The sequence below is a fragment of the Dermacentor albipictus genome, chromosome 7 (genome assembly GCF_038994185.2).
Source record: "Dermacentor albipictus isolate Rhodes 1998 colony chromosome 7, USDA_Dalb.pri_finalv2, whole genome shotgun sequence".
Lineage (NCBI taxonomy): Eukaryota > Metazoa > Arthropoda > Arachnida > Ixodida > Ixodidae > Dermacentor > Dermacentor albipictus.
In genome coordinates this window covers 99,369,771-99,395,743 of record NC_091827.1, presented here as the reverse complement: position 1 = coordinate 99,395,743, position 25,973 = coordinate 99,369,771, and the positions used below count along the sequence as shown (strand labels likewise).

The window sequence follows — 25,973 nt, the reverse complement described above, 5'->3', positions numbered from 1 at the left end:
ATGGCGTTAGTGGACACTGGCGCTATTGTTTCTGTGATGAGCTATGCTTTGGAAAAGATATTAGGATGCAAAATGGTCTTTCAATGAAACTAAGTGGTAACATATTGTGGCGTAAGTGGGGATTCTTTCCAGCCTGTTGCGGGGATGTCTATACTGCACAAGCGGCATCAGGTGGTCAAGTTTTCACGACTGAATTTACATTCTCCGCCGATCCTCACATGATCTTAGGATCGTGAAGTTTAATGTGAGGTATTGATTTTCGGGAGATGTGCGGTGCCACAGTTGATTGCCGAACAGGTGAGATGTTTGTAAGCGGCGAAATTTCGTACGAGCTCCAAGCGAGGACCATGCATTTCATGCCTGTGAGGACACTCTCGTGCCTGCTTTGTCCGCTGTGCTTGTTCCGGTGGGCTGTGCTAGTAGCGATCATTAGACCTTCGACGTCATAGCAGAGCCTGCACATTTAACGTGCATGAAGAACATTTTTCTGCCACATTGTCTTGTGTCTGTAGCTCAGCGGCGCTCTAATTATGGACTGTCAACCCTTCAGGTGAAAACGCAGGGGGTACCCGCTGACACGAAGCTTGCTTTCTTCAAAAAACGCAAGTCGATGCTGGTCACCGTGCTCGCAGATGTTCCACATAAACGAGTTGGCGCTTGTTCAGAAGACTGGTTCTTCCTGTGATGAGGAAGTCATCAGCACGGATGAGCGCCGTACACTAAAGAACATTCTAACTAAGCACTCGGGTATCTTCGACTTTTCCCAGGAGGATAACGCGCCATCCATTCCTGCGCCTCGAACCAAGCACAGAATTAACACGGGGTCGGCGCAGCCTTTTCGGCAAAAACCCTATCGAGTATAACCGTCATAGCGCAACATTACTGATGGACAAGTTCGCGAAATGCTACAGGAAGGAGTAAACCAGGAATCATCCAGTCCGTGGGCTGCTCAAGTTATACTTGTGAAAAAGAAAGACGGTACTTGGAGATTTTGTGTGGACTACCGCCGTCTCACTTCTATTACCGCGAATGACGCTTATCCTCTTCCAAGGATAGATGATGCATTGTACTGCCTTCATTCAGTGTCCTACATTTCATCTGTTGATTTGCGATCGGAGTACCGGCAAATCACAATGGAACCAGCTGACATAAAAACGGCATTTATAACCCCGGACGGCCTGGTTGAGTTCAACGTCATGCCGTTTGGGCTCTGCAACGCACCCGCGACTTTTGAACTATTTATGGACACCGTTCTTCGAGGCCTCAAATGGGATATTTGCATGTGCAACCTAGACGACGTTGTCATCTTTGGAAGCACTTTTGAAGAGCACAACTGGCGCCTGGAAGTTGTCTTAGACTGCATCAAACACGCTGGCCCAGTACTCAATTACAAGAAATGTCACTTTGGCGAGAGGCAGACATTGCTGATTGGCCATCTTGTAGACAAGGATGGTGTAAGGCCTGACCCACAAGACATCAACTGTTGAAGCGTTTAAGCCTCATCGTATTGTTAAAGAGCTTCAAAGCTTCCTCGGCTTCTGCTGTTTCCGCTGATTTACTGTACCCGCTTTTGCTGATGTCACCTATCCCCTGACTGGTCTGCTGCGTAAGAACACCGGTTTTGATTGGACTCATGAGTGCAACGCTTTTCTTTTTTACTGTAGTTGCTATACTGACGACGGCCCCATTCTTCGGCATTTGGACCCAGCCGCACCGACAGAGATCCACACCGATGCGAGTGGCGTGGGCGTCGGTGGAGTCCTCGTTCAACGATGCAGCCGGAAAGAGCACGTCATTGCTTATGCGAGTCGCACGCGAAGTAAGCCTGAACGCAATTACACCGTTACGGAGCAAGAATGCCTAGCGGTCATTTTTGCTGTGCAACATTTGCGCTCTTATGTCTATGGGCGTTCATTCACAACCATCACGGATCATTGATTCGTTGTGCTAGCTGTGAACCTCCGGCATCCCTGTGCTCGTCTCGCACGCTCGGCTCTGTCGCCAAAAGTAAAACTTCAGTTTCATGCAAGAGTGGTCACCTACACGCTGATGCTGACTGCCTTTCGAAAATGCCACTAAACAAGACACTTTGTGATGCTGATAACTTCGACCACCTGAGTGCTTCTTTGGCGCCAGCATTTCCTGGTAAAGAGACCTAGGAGAAGGAACAGCGAGAAGACCTCAGTTCACAGCCGCTTTTCAATGCTACTCATGACTCCACAACAACCCGAGGCTTTTGTGTTCGTGGTGGCCTCCTCTACAAAAGGAATTTCGCAAACACTGGTGGCCGCATCTTTCTTGTTGTTCAGGAGAAGCTACACTGCATTATTTTGCAGGCCATGCACGGCGACTCTACCTCCGGACATCTAGGAGCAGCGCGTACATTTCATCGTGCCCAAGAGCGATTTTACTGGCCCCGAATGCGTCGGTCGACTGAAATGTGTGTGCCCGGCGCAGTGTCAGGCCGACATGCACTTAACTCAGCCGGAGTCCAACAACCACTGACGCCACTTAACCAGCCGGAGTCCAACAACCACTGACGCCTCCTAGCTCTCCTTTCGAGTAAGTTGGAATTCATCTCACGAGTCCCTTTCCCCGCTCGTCGAAAGGAAACCGTTGGATTATCGTAGCTGCCAATAATCTGGCCCGGCACTGCGAGACGTCTGCCTTACCATCTGCCCCCACCAGCCCAGGTTCCAGTAAGAATTCGATGCCAAAACGATCGATCGATTGGTTCGTTGAAATTCACCCCCACCGTTGGCGTCCGAGACGCACCGTCAGAGACGGTCTGCACAGGTGGCTCAATGGATGTCTTAGGTTCGAAAGACAAAGCCACTGCAGTAACGAGCGAACAACAACTTGTATTTACAGTAAAATTACAAAGTTCGGTTACAAGATTGCATAGTTTCAAACAGTACATCGGTTACAAATTGTTACACTGGTTTGGACCACATAGGGCGACCCTATTTCGGCAGAGCCGATGGTGCTTAGCACCGAAGCCAGGTCCAGACCTCCCTTCAGAGCGCCGCGGCCGCATTTTGTAGACGCAACGCTCCGCCCACAATCTTTGCTGGCGAATTGCCGCCGGGTGGCGTCTCAACTGGACAATCCATTCACCAATCACTGCGTTCAGCAGAACTTGCGTGTGGGATTGGCCAGTCGAACAACCAAAAGTCAAAGAACATCTTTTTTTAGTACAGTTCACGGTGTAGAATCCTCACCCGAAATACACAATATACAACAAAGGGGTGAGGGTCATGCCAGCTGTACACATCGCAAGTTCCGAGCAACGGCTCTCGAGCACAGCCGGCACAACAAGCACTGACCAACAAAATACATTCACAAAACCCAAAAGCCTGGGAACGTCGGGACCATGTTTTCCAGTGCTCGAACACGTGCGCGACCCGACCGGGTTCCAAGAACCCGCAGGCCATGCGGCGCCATAAACAAACAATTGTTTGCAAGCCAAACTGTCACAGAGGAGCACGGGATAATTGTCCACCCGCCGAGGTCGGCCTCGTGTCCGGGCCGTAAGCCGAAGAAGACGTTCCCACGGCGCCTCGGAACCGAGACAAAACCGCAGGCTCTTTTGCGGCTCAAAGAATCCCTACGCCGGTCAGCGCGCAGTGCAAAGCCATAAAAGGCAATGAGGCTGGCGCGCCTGCTTGAGGCCGCGCTATCTCCGTTGCCCGCGGCCAGACCGGAACCAAGCATTCTTCAAGGGCGCCGATGAGAGCACCGCGGAAGTCAGACGCGCCCGCCCGTTACGGCGTTTGACGCCCAGTCGGGGAGACCCCAGCTGGGAAGGAGTTTACCGCCGCCAGCCGGCCGCGCGCAAGGGAAACGCCTGTGGGGATTCCCAGGAAGCACAACGCGACGGGGGTCCGAAGCTCCCTTTTTTACTGTGATGCGCGACCGCTAATGTGGCGCTGATGGTCTTCTCCGCTCCCCGAACTGTGCGGCAGCCCTGGGGGCCGACAGCGTGGTTACTCTGCTTGATTGCAAGGCCCCGCACTGGGTCAACCGTTGACAGCCATTACTCAAGTGTGGACAGAATCTCGTCAAGACGCATGCCCCCTGCCCAGATGGCCCGCGCCGTCCGTTTGGGTTTGTTTTGCAGCCGCCCGTAGCGGGGCTTACAGTTCCCTTTTTCTGCTACACTCGATCATGTTCCGTCGCGGCCCTCCTCGAGTCGGCATCAGGGACCGCGGCCGCCAGTTTACCGCAGATGTCGTAGAAGAGCTACAAGAGCTACTTCGATTGTGCGCTTCCAGCGTTCGCCATTCGACCCCGTATCACCCCCAAACGAATGGGCTGACCGAAGGCACCAACCGCACACTGGTGAACATGCTGCTCATGTACGTCGCATCGGACCACAAAGACTGGGATAATTTTGCCCTTTATTGCATACGCCTTTAACACTGCAAAGCACGGAACTACTGGCTACAGCCACTTTTTCCTTCTCTACGCTCGTACGCCGCGCAACACTGGACACCACATTTTCATTCTCCACCCACGATGATCTCTCTATCGGCGAGAGTCTGCGTCTCGCTGAAGAATCTCGACGCATGGCCCGCATGCGTACTCTGGCTTCGCAAGACCGGCCAAAAGCACGCTACGACAGGCACCATCGGGATGTCTCCTATTCTCCAGGGGATCTAGTCTTGCTGTGGTGTCCGGTGCGCAAACGTGGCCACAACGTACGGGCCCGTATGTTGTTGACAAGCTCAGTGAGGGGAACTACTATCGACTGGCACATCTCACAACTGGGCGACGCTCTGCCGAGACAGAGGTTGTACACGTCGCTCGTTCTTCACTCCGAGAACTGACTCTCTCGGCAGGCTTCGTCTAGGAGGGGAGAACTATTACGGTAAATGTAGCGCATGAGTGGAGGAAGTGGGGGCGGAGAACACGAGAAAGTGGACGTTTTACCCCGTCTCAGGCTCGCTTTGATTCCTCTTAAATAAACACAGTTTCTTTTGTGATGTAACAATATAAACCCTGTCTATCCTATATTGTCTAACTATACGTCTGTCACACCCGTTCCTCTACCCCCTTCCCCCCCAATCATAGGCTTGTTTTTCGTTATCTTTTGTGAGCTTTCCTTCATACGTCTGAACTTCCACCTCATTTTTTCTCTCAAAAATATCTATTTCGAACAGTACTATGTTCAGTTACTTTTAATTAGCCCTTGCCTTTTCCACCTCCGATAAACTAGTGGCGCAGGTTGAGGCATCTCTCCTTTACGCCTCTCACTTTCTAGTCCTCTTAATGGACAGCCAATGTTTTATGCAAACACCCCCTGGCACGTGCAAGCCTCGGCGGTCCCTTACCCTGGGGGCAGCCCGGGTTACAGCTTTGGCGTCCCCGTTGCAGGTTTGGTGTCCTGGAAGTGCCACCAATCATATGAAACAACAAAAAAAGTTACAAGTACTAAAACAACAATTAAAAAAAATATGATGCCGCTCAGCCGCCAACGTTTGACATTAGCAGGAAGCTTTAGCTCGGACCCAACTCCGACGCGGCCTATTCAAATACACATAAAACGCAAAAACGTTTTTTTTAAATAACCACTGGACCGAATTTGATCAAATTTGTTGCATTTGAGCGAGAAAGCTAAGTTGTAGTGACTGTTGCAAGCGGAATTTTGATTTAGGGCCTCAATTTTGCAACAAGAGTTCTCAAAAATTTGAAAGCTCTAAAAATATAGACGAAGCTTTCAAATTAACAGCTCTCCATCAAGAACAGATATCGTGGTTCTGTAAACGGAGTCCATTAGATCATTCAAAGCGGACAAATTCAACGTGTCAATTTATACATTACGTGAATCTCTTAGGTTGTGTACAAGGGTTCTGCAAAAGCTGTATCTTCATATAACATTTTTTTAGATTAACACTTTACATATTAATTTTGTCCGCTTTAGACGTACTATTAAGTGCAATTCACAGAATTGTGATATCCTGTTTTCATTGCTGAGTTAGAGTTGTGAACTTGATAGTTTTGTTTTCTGAAAATTTTCGATTTTCGCCAATTTTTAATAAAACATTGCAACAAAAAGGAAGAATTAGAAACAGTCACTAGATTTTAAGTTTTTCTTTTAAATACAAGAAACCTTGCCACATTTGGTGCAGTGGTTGCCGAGAAAAACGAATTCTCCTTTTGCATGTATTTAGAGGAGAGCGCCCGAGCTAAAGTTTCCTCCTAAGTTGAGCGCTGCCGCTTCACCCCACTTCTGCAACGCCAGTCATAACCTTGCTCAGAAGGGTACCCTGTTTGCTCATTTGCAATTTAAAAACAAATAGTTATTAAACAGAAAACTAGGAGTGAACGAGCAAATGAAGTCCATATTGATAACGGGCAAACGAATGTTTGTCCCCACTGGCGTAAGCGTAAGCCTTCGTGGTTGCGGTGGAGTTGGCGTGGAAAAATTACGGAAAGACGAATTGCGTAGATACAGCGAACACGCTTGAATCTACGCGAAGCGAAATTTGGAGAAAGCCGCTAATGAAATCCTGTACAACTAGAGCTTGCACGCACAACTGCATTTTTGTCACCGAAGAGCGGTGCATACGCAGCACGCGTCGAGGTTGCGCGTACTGGATCAAATCAAATCCCGGCCGCGAGGGCGTAATTCGATGGGGGCAAAATGCAAAAAATGCCTTTGTCCGTTGCATCGGGGGCATGCTAAAGAACCCCAGGCTGTCAGAATTAATCCGGAGTAACCCCACTACGTCGTGCCCCATAAGATCTTCGTTTTAGGCGCGTAAACCAGAATGTTTTAACATACCCAGTAGCAGATGCACAGTCACCCAAGTTTGCGTCAAAGAGACTAGATAAACATACTGCAAACTGTGAAGTTAAGCGTTGCTAATCGCACAAACATTATAATTTCCTATAGCCTGACGTATGACTAAGCAATCTTCTAGCGCTCACACGCATTTCATAAACACTTAACAAAGTGTCACTTTAAACAAGAGAAATTCAGCGGTGATTTCGCGCTAAATGCGAGAGAAGTGCTTAAGAATTACGTCACATTTCTGTGACGTCGCGGCTCCATGATTTAAACCCCGTTCATCACACTGCAAACCGTTTTTCAGGAGTTCAGTCTACACACGTCTTGCCTCTTCGAGGAGCGAAGTGCATATATACCACATGACCTGCTTCCCTCATTCCCATAAATTGCACACTTTTCCCCCTTTGAAATTCTTAATACTAACGCAGTAGAAAAGGTTTCCTACTTTACCAGTCCCACACAAAAATTCCGAAAGAATCCGCCTTAACGCTGACAGTCATGAGGTGATTAGCATGAGAGCAATGTAGCGACATGGCGTGTTGGCGATAACTTTTACTTACAATTGGGAATGGTCATTCCAATATTTTAACCGCTTTGATTTCCTTACAAATTGCGCATATGAGAGGTTTTCAGTTTTTTTCTAGCACGACACCGTCGGCTTGCAGAAAGAAAGCTTCGCTGAGCGTGTCCTCCCTATCGCAGCCAGTTGTGCCCTGCTAGCACTGTATAATTGTATATAAACTTATATACAATTATAGACCTATGATTAAATTGATTTAGTCATATGTATGCTACATGCCACACCATGTTATATTGCATGTGGTATGTGCGACTTATACTTCCACATTTTATCACTGATGCTACCCATACCAGGTTTTAGTCTTGACAAAATTATTCCTCAGTTTCGAGAATGACAGCCCACAAACTTCATGGAACAAAACACGGACAACTAATGCATTTCATATTGAATCTGATTGGAAATTATACAATGTTAGAGCGTAAAGATGAAAGAGCGATTCTCTAAAAGTACAAATAACGGTATAAAGGAAACAAAAATCTTGTATGAAATAGCAAAAAGTTATTATAAAGAAATACGATGTTAGCAAGTAAAGACGAAAGAACATATCTGTAACGAATGTCAATAATGCTATGAAGAAACAAAATTGTTGTATGAAATGCAAAGAGTATAAGGAATTTATATAATGTTAGCGGTTAAAGTTGAAAAACAGGTCTCTAACCAATATAAATAATGCTATAAAGGAAACAAATATACTGCATGAAATAGCAGAAATAATTACAAAGAAATTATTGAATGCTAGGGGTAAAGACGAAAGAGCAGATCTCTAACAAACACGAATACCGCTATAAAGAAAGCAAGAATACTGTATGAAATAGCAGAAAGCAAACTGTTGGGATGCGAACCTTCAGACACGCAATTGCCTGTTTTGTTTCGCGGGCGAGATTCACGTTTCCGGTGTTAGAGAGCAGGCAACAGCCGCAAGCAAAAGTGGAGAAATTAGGCTGAGAATGCTAATAGTTATAAAACAAAAGAGCAAAGCAATTACTGTCTATGTAAAACATGCGATCCATCCTCACACTCGCTAACATACACCGCACTCGGTTTTGCAGTCCCTGGACCCTCGCTGGAATCCAGGTACGTGGAAGCGCGACGAGTCCGACCTGCCTCCTTTGGCCCTGGAGCCGAGTCTGCTGGACGCTCCGCTGGAGCCCGACTTCCGCCGGCGCTGGACTTACCGGTGGAGGGACATGCCGTACCGCCGCCTCGACGTCTTCGAGCAGCTCTGCCCGCGCGACGGCTGAACGACGGGCGCACCAAGCTCGACACACGGACGACACATCGCCGCTCGGCGACACAGATTGACGACGTGCGCTTTTCTACGCACCGACGACATTTCGCACGTGCGCCGTCACACCTTTGACTTAAGCAAACTATATTGACGGCTATATCATATCCGTGTGAGCATGCAAGGAGCGTATATAGATTAACGCGGAATTGCGGGTGACGCGGCGTAGCTGTTCGAGTACCTCGATGGGTGTTTGACATTCTTATCACGAAATCCTTTAAGGTAAATTGCCTCTGTGCATTTGATTGCGCTTGCATTCTTGCAGTACGAATTGCAGTGAACGTTTGTAATGCAATAACAGCGCGGATACGAGGGGTAAATCGTCAACTACGCTAGCGGGAATAACCTTGTTGAGAACTGCGTGGTAACACGGGTACATATGCAAGTTATATCTAAGAAGTCATTGATGCGCGAACGTACTGTCGTGCTAGAGAGGAAGATTTAGAATTTTCCTGCTGTAACGAACTCTGTTAAGCTTCACATGTGATAAAGCTGGTAGTTGGTTTCGAGCACAAAAAAGAAAATGACCCGTCTGCATCGTGAATGGGCCCGGTGACAAAATATAAGCGTAGCAGACTATTTGAAGGGCCTTCTCTAGGCTTTAAACGCCGGATGACTGTATTACGGAAGGTATTGATGGGGTCTACAATTGAACGTGGAAGAGGGCAGGCTTCTCCGATGAATAGTTTATCATTACCTAGTTTTTAATTTGTTGAATCATATACGTCCACGACTTCCACGGGCATTGTTTTGCTGAAAGTGGTTGTCTCACGTAAAATATCTCATTTTTGCGTAAAGCCCGTCGCACTATTTATTACGCGACTACGTTTCCTGCGACTCGTAGACGTGCCTTATATATAGCTATACAATATAGGGCCAACTCAGATTACGAGCCCGCTATTGGGCGACATCTGCATCACAGCAGTGCAAATGCTATTTTATTGTCACCCAGATACAAGGTAAAGAATTTACCACGGAATATTTGGGGAATATTTGGATAGAATTTATTAGGCCCCTTTTATAAGCATTTGACGAGCGCCAATTTTTGCGCGAAACGTGTACCTGTCCTATTTGTGAGGCCCGATTTTGGAACGGCATGCTATTTATAAAAATGTATATGAAATAATAAATTGAAGTGAAGTCAACTCAGTTTGCGAAATTCATTGTTCAGTCCGGAATTAAACACGCGCTCACCATTGAAGTGGAATCATCACTGATCTCGTGGTGGCGCCCGCGTTATGTCTCTTACGCATTACACAGCAGTACTTGCAATTATGTCGTGCGTACTACCTTTGTAGTTTATATAAGAAACAACCTTCTTGGACGTACATACACAGACGGAATACACGTAAAGTTGTCGCATTGTTCTGGGCTTACTCGAGGTAGGCCCGATAGCGCTTAGAAGACGGATATACATGAGAGTACGTGACCCTTTCGCCTGAACGCGAGACATTAAAAGCGATGGCGTGTTCTATCGTCGCGCTCTTCACTCAGTGTTCTAACAGTACGTGGAGGTTACATGGAACTATGGCAGCACGCGAGACCACTTCTGCTAGGTTGGCCCACTTCTGCAGCGTATAAGGAACGGTGCCTTGGCAGAAACCAGGCGCGTCAAAACGCAGGCGCGACAAGCAACGCCGGCAGCGATGTCGCAGGCGTCGCACCTGCATGTATAGTGCGCGAGATGAAGACTGAGAAAACCGTCGACGGGAGTCGGCGCCCAATTAAAAAAAAAATGGCTGTGGCTTAGCTAAGGTTAAGCCCAGGATGCGATGCATACTAGCCTTTATTTTAACGTGACAGCGTTAAGGAGCTCGTGTCGCAGAAAAGACGGTGTCGTCGGCGTCGGCTCAGGCGTGCGGCGCTTGCTCAGGTGCACATTTCGTTGTCGCGCCGAACGCTGCGTTGCTCGACGCTCACCGCGTCCGATGTGGGGCGCGTAGTCGCTGCGCCGTAGCAAAGCCACCTAGAGAGAGAGAGAGATAGCACTTTATTTACACCCGTCAGAGAGTATGGGTGATCGGGTGAGACGCAGCTCTCCCTATCACCGTCTACCTCCCCCCTAGACGTCGGCCGGAATCAGTTGACTTCCGGCGGCGGCCTGGGCTTGACGGATGGCATGTTTTTGGGCTTGCTCTTCCTGGCTATGGAGGGAGGATTCCCATGACTCTCTGTTTCCATGTAGGCCGTTTAGTGCTGGGCAAGCCCAAAGCATGTGATTTAGCGTTGCTATGCCTTCACAGTTTTTACATTTTGGAGAGTGCACCTCAGGATGCCATTTGTGCAGAATATACGGGTTTGGGAAGGTACCTGTCTGCAGTTTTCGCCATATTACCTCTTCCTGCTTTGTGAGAGATCTATGGGGGGGAGGCAGAGTTCTCCTCCCCATTCTGTAGTGTTCTAGAATTTCTCTGTATGTGGTTAACTCTCGCTTTTTGGACAGGAAGTAATCTGCCTGCGCTGGGGCCCGGTGTGTGAGTCCTCGGGCGACCTCATTGGCGATCTCGTTCCCTGTGAGTCCACTATGAGCGGGTGCCCATATTATCCTAATTAGGTCGTTAGGTACGTTCTCCTTGCCTGCTTGCAGAATTTTGCCGGCCTCTTTGGAAACCTTACCTTTGTCATAGGCTTTGATTGCAGTTTTAGAATCGGTGATGACTATTCTAGTTGATGGGTATGTGATTGCCAGGGCAATCGCCGCCATCTCTGCCTCATCTGGTGAAGAGTGTCGTACGCTACAGCTAGAGACTAGCTCGCCTTTGTCGCTCACTACTACTGCAGCATAATGCCCTTCTGGGTATTCTGCCGCATCGGTGTACACTACCCCTTGTTTTTGGAGGAGGGAGCCTTGGAGTCTTTGGACCCTGCTTCTCCTGCGTTCCTTGTTGTGTATGGGGTGCATGTTTCTTGGGATAGGGGTTATTCTTAACTTGTTAGCAATTTCTTTGGGGATGACGGTTATCCTATCACGTGATTCTGGGTTTTGATAGCCCAGGTTTCTGAGGATGGATCGGCCCGTTTTGCTGCCAGTTAGTCTGATATATTGTGCCGTGAGTTTCGCCTCGCACATTTCCTCTAGGGTGTTCGACACTCCTAGGTTCAGAATCATCTCGGTTGATGTGCATGCTGGTAAACCTAGTGCTGTTTTGACACCTTTCCTGATGAGAATGTCTACCTTGTCTCTCTCTGCTTTAGTTGTTTTTAAGTACGGGATAGCGTAGGTGATTCTGCTAATGATGAAAGAATGAACGAGCCTAAGTAGGTTTGTCTCTTTCATCCCCGCGTTTTTGTTTGCTATCCTCCTGAGAAGCCTGCATGTTTGGTTGGTCGTGGCTTCTAGTCGGTTAATTGTTTCGGTGTTTCTCCCATTTTGTTGTATCCACATACCCAGTATCCTGATCTTGTCCACCCTTGGTACCGGGGTGTTGTTGACCAGGAGCTGGATATTGACCTGCTGCTTGCCCATGATGAGCATCTCCGATTTTTCCGGCGAGCATTTTAGCCCTATGGGTCTCAGATAGCATTCCGTTTCCCATATTGCCCTTTGTAGGGTGCCTTCTATTTGGCCATCGCTCCCCCCTCTGTCGACCCAAAGGGTGAGGTCGTCAGCATAGAGTGTGTGGCAGAGGCCTTCTATCTTTCTGAGTCGTTCTGGCAGCCCGATCATTGCAATGTTGAACAGGGTAGGGGAGAGCACTGATCCCTGCGGTGTTCCCTTGTTGCCTAGCTTAATGTTTTTTCTTATTGTGCCCCCGATTTCTATGTTCACCGTTCGGTCCGTGAGGAAGCTTTTGATATAGTTGTATAGCTTGCTTCCAACATTTAGGTGACTGAGGTGTGACAGGATCGCTCTGTGTTTGACGTTGTCAAATGCTTTGCTGACGTCCAGTCCGACTATGACTCTCGAGTCGCTAGTCTTCCGTTCCAATACTTGTTCTTTGAGTTGTAGCATGACGTCATTTGTGGACAGTTGTTGTCTGAAACCAATCATGCTGTCTGGGTAGAGTTCCTTACTTTCCAAGTAATCGTTGAGCCTATTCTGTATGACGTGTTCCATGAGCTTGGCTACACAGGAGGTTAACGATATTGGCCTAAGGTTCTCAAGTTTGAGTTCCTTTCCTGATTTGGGGATGAGGACTAGATTTGCTGTCTTCCACTCCCCGGGTATCTCCCCCCGTTCCCAACACTTTTGAAAGAATGCTGTCAGTTGCTGGAGGGAGTTGTCATCGAGGTTTCTAAGCATCTTATTGGTGACCCCATCTGGGCCAGCCGCGGTTTTTCCGCTGAGCCTGTTTAAGGCAGCTTGGACCTCTCTTAAGGTGATTGGTTGGTCCAGCTCTTCGTTGTTTTCGCCACTGTAGTCGGGCAATGTTTCGGTGTTTGTTTCTCCTATGTACCTGTCTTTAATCTGGTTTATCATATCCTCCTCCGACCCCTGGAAATTGTGGGTTAGTCGTTGCATTTTTCTCCTGGTCTCAGCTTTGGTGTTGTCTGGGTCTAAGAGGTGTCTCAATAGTTTCCAGGTGGTGACGGAGCTTAATTGACCGTCTAGTCTATCGCAGATGTCGTTCCAGTGTTGTCTATTTAGGGTTTGGGCATGGCTCTCAATTTCCTTGTTGAGAGCTGCTATTCTTCTTCTCAGGTTACGGTTGCCCCTTTTTTGGGCTAGCTCGGTTTCTGCTTCGTTTTTCTTCTGCCACAGCTGTCTCATGTGGCTATCAACCCAGTTTTGTTCCTCACCTAATTCTACTTCCTCCTCAGCCTCTTTGCACGCCCGCTTGATGCCATTGGTCCATTCAACTATGTCGGTGATCGCCCCACAATCCGCTCCATTGGCGCGGAAGGACTGCCAGTTGATAGATTTTAGGGTTTTTCTCTCCCGTTTGATGTTTACTCCGTTTTGGACAACGATCTCTATGATTCTGTGGTCACTGCCTAGGTTCTCTCTCGTGTTGTGCCAAGTAGCCTCAACGTCCGCTCCGATCATGGCCAGGTCGGGGGAGGTGTCGAATGACACGCTGTTCCCCTGCCTTGTCGGTGCGAGTGGATCGTTGAGGAGTGTTAAATTGCATTTTATCATAGCGTCCCATAATTCCCTTCCCTTTATCTGGGAGTGGTGGTATCCCCATGCTTGGTGGGGAGCATTAAAATCCCCTACTATTACGAGACGCTGCTTACCCTGTGCTAATGCTTGCGCTTTGGCAAAGAGCTCCCTGAAGCCACAGCCTTTCCTTAGTTTAGGAGAGCTGTAGACGTTTATGACTAGCAGGCTGCGTTCTTTCCGCCTCTGCGGTATAATCTCCGTTAACACATAGTCAATCTGCGTGCATCCTACCTCATGCTGTATGACGGTGATATTTCTCTTCACCAGGGTAGCAGTCTGAGTGTTTGGCGACTGGCCTGGGTATGTTTTGTATCCGCTGAGTTTAGCGTTTTTCCCACACTCTTGCAGCGCGATGATGTCGGGACCATCGCATCCCGCAAGGTAGGCTTGGAGAACGTTTCTTTTTTTTATAAAGCCCCTACAGTTCCATTGCCATATTGTGTTTGCCCTAGTGTTGAGTCTGGCCATGATTCAACCGCAGAAGGAGTTGGTTTTGCTGTTCTGCCAGTTGATCAAGTCGAGTTCCCATTGGGATGACTAGTTGGCTGAGCTGGGCTGAGAGTTGGTCTATCCTCTCCGCGTTACGCTGGGTAGCTATGGCCGCCTGCTGTACTACCTCTTTGAGTTGCTGCATGTCTACCTCAAGTTTTTCTGCCCTGCCCTCTGCGTTTTCAAGGCCCGAAGCGGTCTTTTTAACTCGCTTTTTCTTTGGTGGTGCAGATACCTCTTGCTCGGATTCGGACGACTTATCGTCCATGGCATCCTGACGCGCTGCCGGTTTTCTAATGAGTTGAGCCTTGAGCTCAGTGTTCTCCCTTTGCAACTCGATAACGTGATTACGGAGCTCCTGCATCTGAGCTACTGTTTGCTCCTGGTAAAGTTTCCATTGCTCCTGTTGCTGTTTCATCATTTCGTGTTGTTGTTTCATTTGCTCTTTGAGCTCCCTCACTATGTCAGAGTCATGGGAATTCCCCGCTTCCCAGCCTACCTTTTTGATGGTTGTTGTCCCTTGCTTCTTTGGCGGGGTGGGGGTGGCCTGCTGTGGTAGCCTCGGAAAGGATGCTGACCGGCGGCGCTCCTTGCTCGTGGCCCGCGTCTTGCTAGCGTCCCGCCGGCTGCGATGCTCTGGTAGTTTCTTCTCCTCCTCCTCCTGTTGCTGCAGCTTCTCCCATTGTCGTTTCTTAACGATGTATGGTGTTCTGAAGATCCCCTTGCAGGTTCTGGCGCCAGTGGGGTGCGGCTAGCCACCTAGAAAGTCTCTGTAGCACGCCGCAACCTTCGCTTCTCATTCCAACGAGCAGCTCTGTCTCCAGGAGGCATCTCACCTCGTGTCTAGCACAGGCAAGCGCAGCTGCTTATATACCGCAACGACGCCGCGAGCGACGGCGCGAGTTGGAGCCCCGTTTCTCCTCTGTCGTGACGTCACGGTGTCACGTGGTATTGAAGGCGACACTGCCGCACCTGAGGAGCTGGGTTGAGCTCTAGTAATATGCTTCGCATAAAAAAAAAGCTTTGATCATCACCCAGACCTGAAACCTGTGACCCTCCCGTCGAGATAGCACGCCGCCCTGCGCAGCTCCCATCTCGACGACCAACCCTGGGCGACCCAGCAGGCCTACGAAGCGGTGAAGAGGCAAGAGCTCGACGTCCCATCGTAGGAGGCCTAGGCCCAGCCGGCTAAACTGCTGGTTCTAATTAAAGTTCGCTCTCTCACTCTCTCTTGGATATACTTAGCTTCACGTTTAGTTTCTAACACTCCGACCAGTCTGGTATGCACACAGCTCCTCAGAAGGAACGCTGAGGTGCGTGTGCGTAAGCGCTCATGCCGGCCATAGAGTAACGCACAATAATTGCAGGAAACTCTACGGTGCCAGCATCGGGAGTGTGGACACTGCCCTGGCAGCGGCAAGAAACTGAGTGGAGTGGGGCTGCGTCCTCTCCTCTTCATATCTGTTACAGCCAACATCACTTCGCGGTTGTGGAGTCCTTCTAAAACGTCCACGTGCGCAGGTTGCGCATGCGCGTCGATAGCACGACGGGGTGGTAACTATGGCGACGACAACGAGTACGCGTCTCGAGTGTTCGTTTAATGCGTCTGCAATAAAGGAAAAAAAAAGTCTGCGCACTACGCATATACTGAACGGATAAAGGTTACCACTTAAGTTAGATTTGAATAAAGGCCATGAATTGTAGGTCTAGCAAAACGCACGCGCAGGCACGCACACGCACACACACACCCGCAAAAGAAGGGGGAGGGGTCCGCTATTTTGGACACAGTGAATTTCCACCACTTCTATCAAATTCTTTGATGGAGGCATTCGAACCAGTAAGAGAGGCCGTAGGAGCCTTCTGGGTTTGTTCTAGGCCAATCGGAGCTGACAATGTGAACTCGGCACAGCGCAATTCGTCAATGTGCTAAAAAGCACCCCCAGTCTCTCCTCGCTGTATGGAGTGGCGCACAACGCTTTTGTGTCGCAAGTTTTTGAGTGACGCTGAAAGGCATGGAAAAAATTTGATCGTAGTCTGAGATATCGAAACAATGTTTTAACCAGAAACGGCACCCTCTTATCTCGCAAGCATCCCAACATCCAGGCTTGAAGATAAAACTGAGTTGTGTTCTACGCGTACTCCAGCGGGACGGCGTACACGGGGCCAACACTTACTTCACCTCTGGTAGTTAAGGTAGTAGCAGTGCCGCTACAAAAATAGCGAGGCGAAGCATTTATATAACCTTTTGCTGCTTACAAACATAGGTCAAGGACGGCTTCAAATATTGCTCACTCTGTTAGAGCACTATAAGAGTATCTAGCAGGCAAAAAAAGAAAGATGAAATTGTGAGTAGCAGCAGTACTTTTACTCTTGAGCATAAGTCGGGAGTTAACGGAAATCGCCATGACTCGCAAATCACACTTTTTGCTTAGGGCTTACTCGGAGCCACTCAAGAAAATCGCGCTCTGAGGAAGTCAATGTTTCCGTGAATGGAACATGTCAGTGACTAAGAGACCATGTCAGATATTAGCCCATGCAGAGGGCTTACGAACGCTAAACATGCCGAAAAAAGTGCGCAAGAGTCTTAAAGATACAAGAAATTCCTTATTTCCCATACATCACTGTTATAACACGTGACGCGCGCGCAATCTGGAAGTATTTCGCATAAAGATAAATGTGGCGCAGGGATCTTTAAACTATATCGAATTAATGATTTGGGCTTGTGCGTGCGTGTTGTGTGCACGCGCTTTTTTGTTTGTGCTGTGTGAACGCGCGTTCTTTGCGGAAACTCTGTCCTTTCTGGCACTCTGCGGGCGTCAGGGTCTGCTTCGTAAACAAAATAAACGCTGTTAAATTGTGCACAAAATTAAAGTTGACTTTACTTAGCGCAACTTTTCATCTACAACTGACGATAGCACTGAAACAGGTCCTGTTCACTGTTTTTCCTTCTCGAGTTGCCAGCCCTCGCGTAAGCTCAGGTGAGCCGGCAGAATGGACAGCAATTTTGTCTGACTGTACGCGCTATAAATGCAGATGCACTGTTCCACAGTGACACTGGTATTATGTACGTCTGCTGTGAATAGCGCTGAACGCGAGCACCAAGCACAGACGAAGGAAAAGGACTAGGAGTGAGCGTCGCTTGACCAATTTGAAGCTGTTTCAGACATCAGATGCAACGCTGTGGCGGCTAGAGAGACTTCTTGCAGCCGCGGCTGCGTCCAGATTTAGAAATAGTTTGTTCTTGATCGTATTTGTTTTTTATAGAGGCTCAATATTGAATGAAAAATGTTTTAACCCTTTCAGGCGCCACTTGCAATTATGCATAGAAAAAAATCTTTTTATATATAAACATTCTTTTTGGGACCTAAGAAACACAAAACCATCGAATTCTTGAAAGTTATCATGAAACTTTATTATTTGCAACATCGTACACAATTGTGTACACAGCGCCTCGGTGGTCACAAAATTCACTTGTGGAATGCGAGGAAGCAATTTATCTCTTTCGTCAGGCACAGTTGCACGGCGCATTTCATGCAGAATATCCGGGTGCCTCGTGTGCACTTCTCGAGCTTGCACCTGATTCGCACCTTCTGGTCGCGGGATTCGGACCAATGGTCAAAGGAGTCGTAGTGCGCGTCGGTGCAAGGAAGCGATATTCTTGCTTTTTTGCCCTATCTTTGGTTGTGGTGCTTGGATCTCTGCAAGAGAAGGCCTTCCACGCTTTTTCTCGGGTAGTACCGACTTAATTAATGCTTCGGCAGCTTGCAAGCAAGCGAAAATTCATCAAATATAGGAGTTTAGCTCCAGGCAGCGTTTGATTGTCACGGTGGTAGTCCAGCCAAGAATTGCAGATACCCAGGTTCACAAAAGGAAAAAACACTGTGTCCACTTCTTCAGCTTGCGTTTCCCCTGCAGCAGCGTCTTCCTCTTCTGTGAGGTTGGTGAACGCAGCTGCAACGCAGGCGTCGGTCGCTTCGCACGTGGCTTCTTCTTCCTCACTTTCCCCAACGTCTGAAACATTTATCAGCAATGAGCTCCAAAAGCCTTTCAGCTGTCTTTTGGGTTTTCTTATACTTGTTTGCATTGTAGAAAGAACGACGAATGGCCAAAAAACCTGGAAAGAAAATCAAAGCAACTCTCAGCATTCTTCATTCCTGCAGCGACCACGGCGCTTTGTACACAATCGTGTACACATGCGCGTGCGAGCGTTAGCGTTCGGTCATCTCCTCAGAAGGGATAAAATTATCACTCCTCGGTACTTCATATGATGCACAAGCGCGTCTAATTTTTTTTCGCTTGCCACAATAAAAAAAAGCGGCTCTAAAAAAATAAGAACTTGACTCACCGCTCTTTGCTGCTCCGGCGTCCGCCATTTCTTGTTTTGATATGAACATGGGCGCTATTCTGGACATTCCGCCATTTTCTTCGTTGCGTGACGTAGGCGCGACGCAAACAAAATGGCGCTGGTGGCCCAGTTTTGCTTACATAACGTGACGCCAACTTGACGTTTCGCCTAAGAAACTGAAATGAAGGCACTCAATGTAGCGTTATCGGTAAGGCAAAACAGTTTTCCTCCGCAGTAAAAATAAAGCAGCTATCTCAAAGCGTATGATTATTCTGTCGAAAACGGCTCTCGCTTCCGTCGTCTGCTGCGTACAAGCCGTCGTCTGCTTCAGTAGCTCGGATGCGTGTCCCTGGAAAATGGAATGAGTCATCGCATGTTGGAGCCAACGCGCTTGTTTTCTTTCTTGAGACAACATACGCGACCTACCAGTGCTGATGCGCGCACGTTCTAGGCCACGTTATCGCTATTTCGTGAAACGCAAGTGACTCAGCCCGACTCGGCTGGATGAGAAACGGCCGAATATCACCGATAGCGTTGCGCGCGCCAGAGATATCCACTAGAGCGACGCAAGCACCGGCGCTGCCATCTCTTGTTCATTTCGCTGGTTACTCACACCGCAGGAGGAAACTTCAAGGCGCCGCCTTGCGTACATTTCTTTTTATAAATTAGAAAGAGGCCGTTGTCATAACTTTTGATTGTGCGAAAAGGCATTAATCTCGATTACAATACAAATGCAGCAGTGAAAAGTGGACAACATTGCTGAAAGTTTGCTATATTCAACCAATATTATTTCGTATAAACGCGTTCTTTTAAAAAACGATGGCCCTAAACACAAATGCCAGCACCACCCGAGAGCGATGCAAATACAATGAGCACGCGTTATGAACAAAAGATTTTCGTGGTGCCAAACGACGGGGAAAATGTGGCGATACGCATTCCTCTTGGCTGCCATTGCATATGGCTGCCCATTAGCATAATTCGCGCGGCTCGCCGCAGCAAAAATTATGGCGGAAAATCTCAGCAATGGCGACCCTGCGCAACGTCACGCATCGTCAAAATGACGTTTACGAAACAGCCCTTCCTGTGACGCTCCCTACGAGATATTCCTTCAGCCAATCAGCAAGCTGGCATGGCGCATATCTTGAATCGCCACCACATATTCGCGCAATTGCAGATGCATTGCACTGGCTTTTGCACGCTACCGCTCACATTCTTTTTGAAGCGCTAACATCACCATATATCTGCCAAGGAGCAAAAAAATGTATTAGTCCATAAAATTTGCAGCTCCACGTCACGTTTCGTCATCTTGATGAAAACGCAAAATGACATTTCGCAAAACTTCCGCTTCCCGGCACAAATTTCAAAACACGTGACCTCTCGACAGCCAATCAGAGAGTAAACATGGCGGATAATGGCGGCCGTGCAGCCGCCATGCGTGTCCAGAATAGAGCCCCAGAATAGAGCCCCATCTCACCGAAATGCGACAGATGGTGCCCAAAATGCACATGGTTGTCAGTTTAAAGTTTGGGAATGTGCTAAAGCCAACCTAATAGAAAATTGCGCGCCCTAAACGCGAAAAAAACACCAGAAGTACAATGTACACAATTGTGTACAAGGCGCCTTAAAGGGTTAATTCTTCGTAATAAACTGTCGTATGCGTCTATCGAATGCGTTATTTTAGATAAATTTATTTTTCGTTGCGTTTCTTTTCGGGATCTTTTTTTTATTGGAAGCCCATCGCGGTAGCCTCACGTGCGCGCTCGCGGAGCATACGCCTTTGGCGTGCAGCGGGGCATCCATGGACGGAACGCGCGGAGTGGTACATTTTCGTCACCGAACGTCTTGCGTAACTTCCACACCGATGCACCTGATGTACTAAGAAAAATAAATTGTGGGGTTTTACTCGCCGAAACCACGATATGATTATGAGGCACGCCGTAGTGGGCACCGGAAATTTGGACCATGCAGCTGGGTTCTTTAACGTGCACCTGAATCTAAGCACACGCGTGTTTTCGCACTTCGCCCCCGTCGAAATGCTGCCGCCCTGGCCGGGATTCAATCCCACGACCTCGTGCATAGCAGCCCAACACATGCACAGCCACTAAGTAACCACGGCGGGTTAACCACCTGATGCGTAAAACGTAGTTATAAAAATAGGAAAGGCTCACGGGCGAGATAGGCCCTCCCCACGTGAAACGCAAGCGGCAATTTATAACCGCTGAGCGCGCGGAATCTGGGAGAGAACAGACCACAGCCACCCACAGCGGCGTGTGACGAGGGCAACGAGGGTGCCACTAAAGGCGCGGATACAGTCCGGCGTTTCAGGTCAGCCAGCTAGCAGCCGGCAAAATCAGATATACCGAGTCAGCGACGCTAGGACGGCCGCAAACTTGCGCCCTGTGTAGCACAGCTCGTTGAACACGTGGGCAGCAGCAGCTCGGCGATCGGCTGTTGCCGTAGCGCACGCGCACAAGCTCGCGGCAAGAGAGCGTTTTTTGGTTTGGCGAAGGCGCAAGCTGAGCGCAATCTCTGTAGCTGAACCTATCTTGGCTATCTATGTAGGCTGACCGGCATGTTGTCGGCCTGAGAAGATAGAGGGCGATGCACTCTGGTCTAGCGGCTCCGGCGGGAGATAGGACGCAAGGTCGATTCAAATAGGTCGCGAAGCTTCGGGCGAAAAGCGGTTGAGTACAGATTATCACCGACATCAGCATTGGGGGTTATGGGAGCAGCGATTGAAGCGCGACTATGTTTGGAGGGAACAAACATTGGTAAAGAAAAACGCGTTTTTATTTCAAACGAGACACAGTTAGATTCATTCAAAAAAATTAAATTCCTAGTCAATTTTATATATTCGTGACGGGTTAAGAAAATACAAGTTTAATTTTATTATTATTAATAAACGCATTTCTTTTCAGCGCCCATCGCTACAGGGGGCGTTGACGCCACTATGAAAGCTCGAAACGCCCATCAAGTCGAATGGCGGCGCATTTGAATGTATAGCTCCAAAGGAAGAACAACAAAACAAATTTCACGCCTTCGAAAACAAAATGACGTCCCTTCTGTTTTTAAGGGACATGGCGTCACATTATTTTTTCTTCCGCCGGAAGTGTTCCCACCACATTCAGGTGGCGCTAAGCCCCACGGACCGCCGATGGACAGCCATGTTTTGAACGTATGGGCTTCAATGGAAGCTTCGCTACCAGGTATATTTACCTTGTAGGACGTGTCATATTTCCACGCTGGCCTCACCAAAGCTCGGTGAACGCGGCGGGGCACGCTGGATGCGCGCTGATTAGACTCTGTAGAGCGGCTGTAGAACTACTCTGTAGAACGTAGCGTAACGTTGCGCCCGCGTTACGCCGGACAAAATCCGCGCCTTAAGAGCTAACGCGCACCAAACAGTGTCTTGAAAAGACCCGGCAAGCCTCGAGAGCCTCACGCCAAGAGGCAATGCGCAAATAGGCGCCCGAAAGAATGTGGTCGGGTTGGGTCTGACGAGGCTGGTTTGTTGAGGCTGTAGCTTCTTGGCGCCATGCTCCCTCTTAGATTTAAAACGAATAGCTTTTTTGAGTGAGTTGGCCGATCTATGCTCTCGAGGACCTTATGGGTCCTCGAGAGCATAGCTCGCTTAAGTCGCGGTGACGGCGATAAAAAGATGCGGCAAGCAGCGTGCAGCACACAAGTGCATAAAAAAAAAAGAACTCGCGGGCGATTACAATACTCCATATAATGCGAAACTCGAGAGCAGCTCTGTATGTGTTTTCATTTCGTGGTATGTTGGCAGGTGCGGACAATCTGTCTCGCGAGGCACGTTGCAAACGGAGTGAAGTTTGGCGCGACAACATCGCTAATCGGGAGATCGCGAGAGGAAGCGCGTTGTGACGCTTGGGCGTGATTCACAGCAGCCTACGCCGACACGTTTCCGCTCATGCAGTGCCTTGTTTCCATATATGGTCGTCATCGTTCAACAGACGACGCGCGCTACTTTAGCGCCACCTCGTAGCCGTCTTGACTGCAAATCCCCTCTTGTACGGCGCTACAATACCCCCCTCCTCCACTTTTTGCCTCGTGGTTCCGCTGCACCCTCCTCCCCCGCTTGCCTCCTCGCGGTCTCTTCGCTATCGCTGTGTTTCATCCACACTCCGCGTTCACTCTTTCACTCCACACTCCGTTCACTCCACACTCCGCGTTCACTATCATTCGCTGTCCTCGTTAACTCGGTTAGGGCGACGCCAACGGACGAGCATAATGGGTGCATGCCGCGCTGACAATCGTGCCTGAAAAGTATCAGCGCGCTGCGCGCCGCGATAACAGCTGAAATTTCAAAGTAACTTTCGGGCTCCTTCGCTCTCGATACAGCATACTCCCCGCCAGAGAGCCACCACGACACGTACACATTCCTCATCGCTGTGGTTGTTTCGTGACTCACCTTGACTTAGCAATAGGTGGAAGGCGCAACGACGCAAGAAAGGAGGCCGCGCCCGACTCCGCGGTATGCCCCTTGTCTCCAGATGCAAAAAGGCAGGGAAGTAAAACCGCTTGGGAACGCTACTAGAGGTAGAGGGAGAGAGCGTCTCCGTTGGCAGTGACGCTCATCTGCTAGCGGCATGACAACAGGACAGTTAATTTCTTTTACCTGCATGGTGAATCGATCAAAAATTGTTTAGGTAAAGCGCTTCTTAAACGGCGCTTTACAGCGTCCACTGTGTAAACAAAATCGGCGATGGGGCCGGCTGAGAGGCCCTTTAAGATATGGTGGGTTAAAAAGGAGACCGCTATAGTGGCCATCGCTTACAAGACAGTTCTAGGCCCGCACAAGTCTCAGCGCTATGATGTGATGCTGCCACTTCTTACCTCTCTATTCAAAAGTGGAACTGAATGTGCCGCTAACAAATGCAAGCAGTGCCGGGCCACCAACCTGAGGCAGGCGCACAACGCACGACAGCAAAATTACGAAATCGTCAAAACAGCGAAGGTGACAACGGGAAAAGCACCCTGACGGAAACTACGTGACGCTCGCGCGACTGAAAACTGGCCGCACCTCCCAGTAGCACCAATGTCGTCCATGGCAGGAGAAAATATCTGGGTGCTTTAAGTCGGATTTCTTCGATCGGAAAGAACCAACCGAATGTAGCCAGAGCGCCCTCTCTCGATCACCCGGACAAGATGAGTACTCCTGGAGCACTCCTAAACGACCACCCGTGGTCGCCATTTGTGTTGAAGACCAAGAAAGCAGAACAAGAAGAAAACTAGCCGTTCATCCATGAACAAAAACGCCTTAATCATTATCATGAGAGCTGAACGAAAAACTAAAGAATAAGGGATGCGCCGCTCGTAATCTCGATGCGCTAAGGAGGAAAGAATCAAAATAAGAGTGGCCCTGACGTCACGTTTTTCAAGCCGGAAGTGCAACCATGTTGGTCTGCCATCTCCCCTCGATCCCGCCAATCAGCTCGCTGGAACGGATGGCCTGAGCTTTGAACTTGCATCGCTACGAGTCACCGGAAGATCACGATGCTGACGCGCGTCAGAAGAAAACCTACGAAACTTCTGCAACAGTTTTAGTAAAGCAGATGTGCCCCTGTGTTTTTCAATGGTACGTTGAAGAAGCCGACGAAGACCAGCGCCATGATTAATGTTTCTGTTGTTGGCTGACACTCACACTCACAGAACCAAAACACAACTTTCAAGCTTACGCACCTCACTCCATACTTAGCATGTGTCGCGAACGGAATGTACTTCTAGAAAGAGCTGTGTCGAAAAATCTGATATCGCTTTTCGGAAGCCGACAGCAGCAGTGAGAGCTTTAGAGTGCGGTTGTTATGGCAACCTTGACGTTTGGGGCACCAGTCCTAGTGATACTTTGCGAAAGAACAACAACACGTGACTTCCGTCACAATCTCGGCAACTGATACGGGCCTAGCCGGGCTTCTGCTACGCTTTCGTTCCTCCACGCGCTGCGCCCTATGCTGTCGTGCTAACGGTACCTTCAAGCCACTGCAAGGTAGCATATTTTAGCATTTAGAAGCTAGATTATATATTAGAAGTTATAAGAATTCACTCTATATTGTGCGCAAATTCAATTCAAATAAGTTTTTTGTTAAGAAAAATGGATCTGAGCGGCACGACTCCATTTATTTCGCATTTGCAAAGTTTCACTCTATTTGCAGAGCTATAAGAAATTACGGCAAACGGCATCTAACAATGACTGCTGGCGCCAATATGATTGGCATCCCAGCAATGTTGTGGAACACCATATTGCTCCTACCTAAACGCGACATATATGATGAATGTACTGCTACCGACCACCTCTTCCGCGCTTTCATCGGAACATGCTGCGACACCGCGAAGAAGACCACGCGCGATGCAAATATACGTATGTGACACTGTTAAGACTTCGCGAAACAGCACATAAGCTTTAAATGACGTTTTCTAGTCATTGAAGATACGCACATACCCAGTGACCCGAGTACAGGCACGAAATAGGTTCATTGAAGAGCAGCACCGAGGCAATGGCGAATACCTGGCGACCCAAGGTTGCCTGAAAGATGTTGAAGAGGAGCACATATGTAGCCTCGCATACTCAGTGGCCCAAACTGATACCATGGTTGGTTTCAATCCCGGTTTCTTCAGCGCAGCCGCTCGTTGCTTTACCAATTCGCACACGGACTACAGAGTCGCTTAAGTTGGCGTGAAAGAGGTCAGACGGGGACGGACCGACGGACCGACCGCGACCTGGGTGGAGTTTGGAAAGAATAGTAATCGCATAACAAAAAGGACACTTAAGTTTGTCTTCCTCAAAACCACTAGCGATGTTTCGCTAAAGGACACCACCACCTCGGTATAGTTTTAGCCTTATCGCAATACCATTTGTTACATTTACATTATTGCCGTAAATAGTACATAGAGGCAGCTTCAGAAAAGACATTTCAGGCACCGGAACTGAGCTCGATTTTAAATGAAAAAGAAAATCTGAGGCTACGGGTCCTGGCCACCTGCAATTCAAGATACTAGTCTATTGTTCTTAATTATCCCCTTGATTTTGGAAATAAGCTTGTGTCGCAGACTGTATGAAAGGCATTTGCTTAATCGATAAAGATCGCATCCGTTGGACTGTGATTTTTCAGAGCTGAAGCTTCTGTAAAACCTGCGCTACAGCCGTGATGCTGCAGCAATACTTTTTGTGCCAGTTGAATACACGACGAGGTGTTTAGGTACAATGTGAGATGGCCGCGCACATTTGCAGCCTTTCCTGGAGGCCTCGCTTGGTGGAGTTGCATCCTTGTCGGGGCGGCCGCTGTAGCTCTCGTTTATGTTACTGCACAGAACGCAGTGGTGTAGGCAGCTCCGCTGCCGCTTGATATGGTGCTTACA

General features: G+C 48.7%; 1 protein-coding gene across 2 annotated transcripts in view; it reads left to right on the top strand.

The window, feature by feature from the left end:
• LOC135916843 (mRNA decay activator protein ZFP36L2-A-like) overlaps positions 1–9,803 on the top strand; it is a 70,791-nt gene extending 60,988 nt beyond the window's left edge. For both annotated transcript variants that reach the window (XM_065450271.1, XM_065450272.1), the window contains one exon: positions 8,423–9,803. In XM_065450271.1, the coding sequence (XP_065306343.1) occupies positions 8,423–8,614 (192 nt within the window). In that variant the 3' untranslated portion in view covers positions 8,615–9,803. The remainder of the gene's footprint in view (positions 1–8,422) is intronic.
• The last annotated feature ends 16,170 nt before the right edge of the window (positions 9,804–25,973 follow it).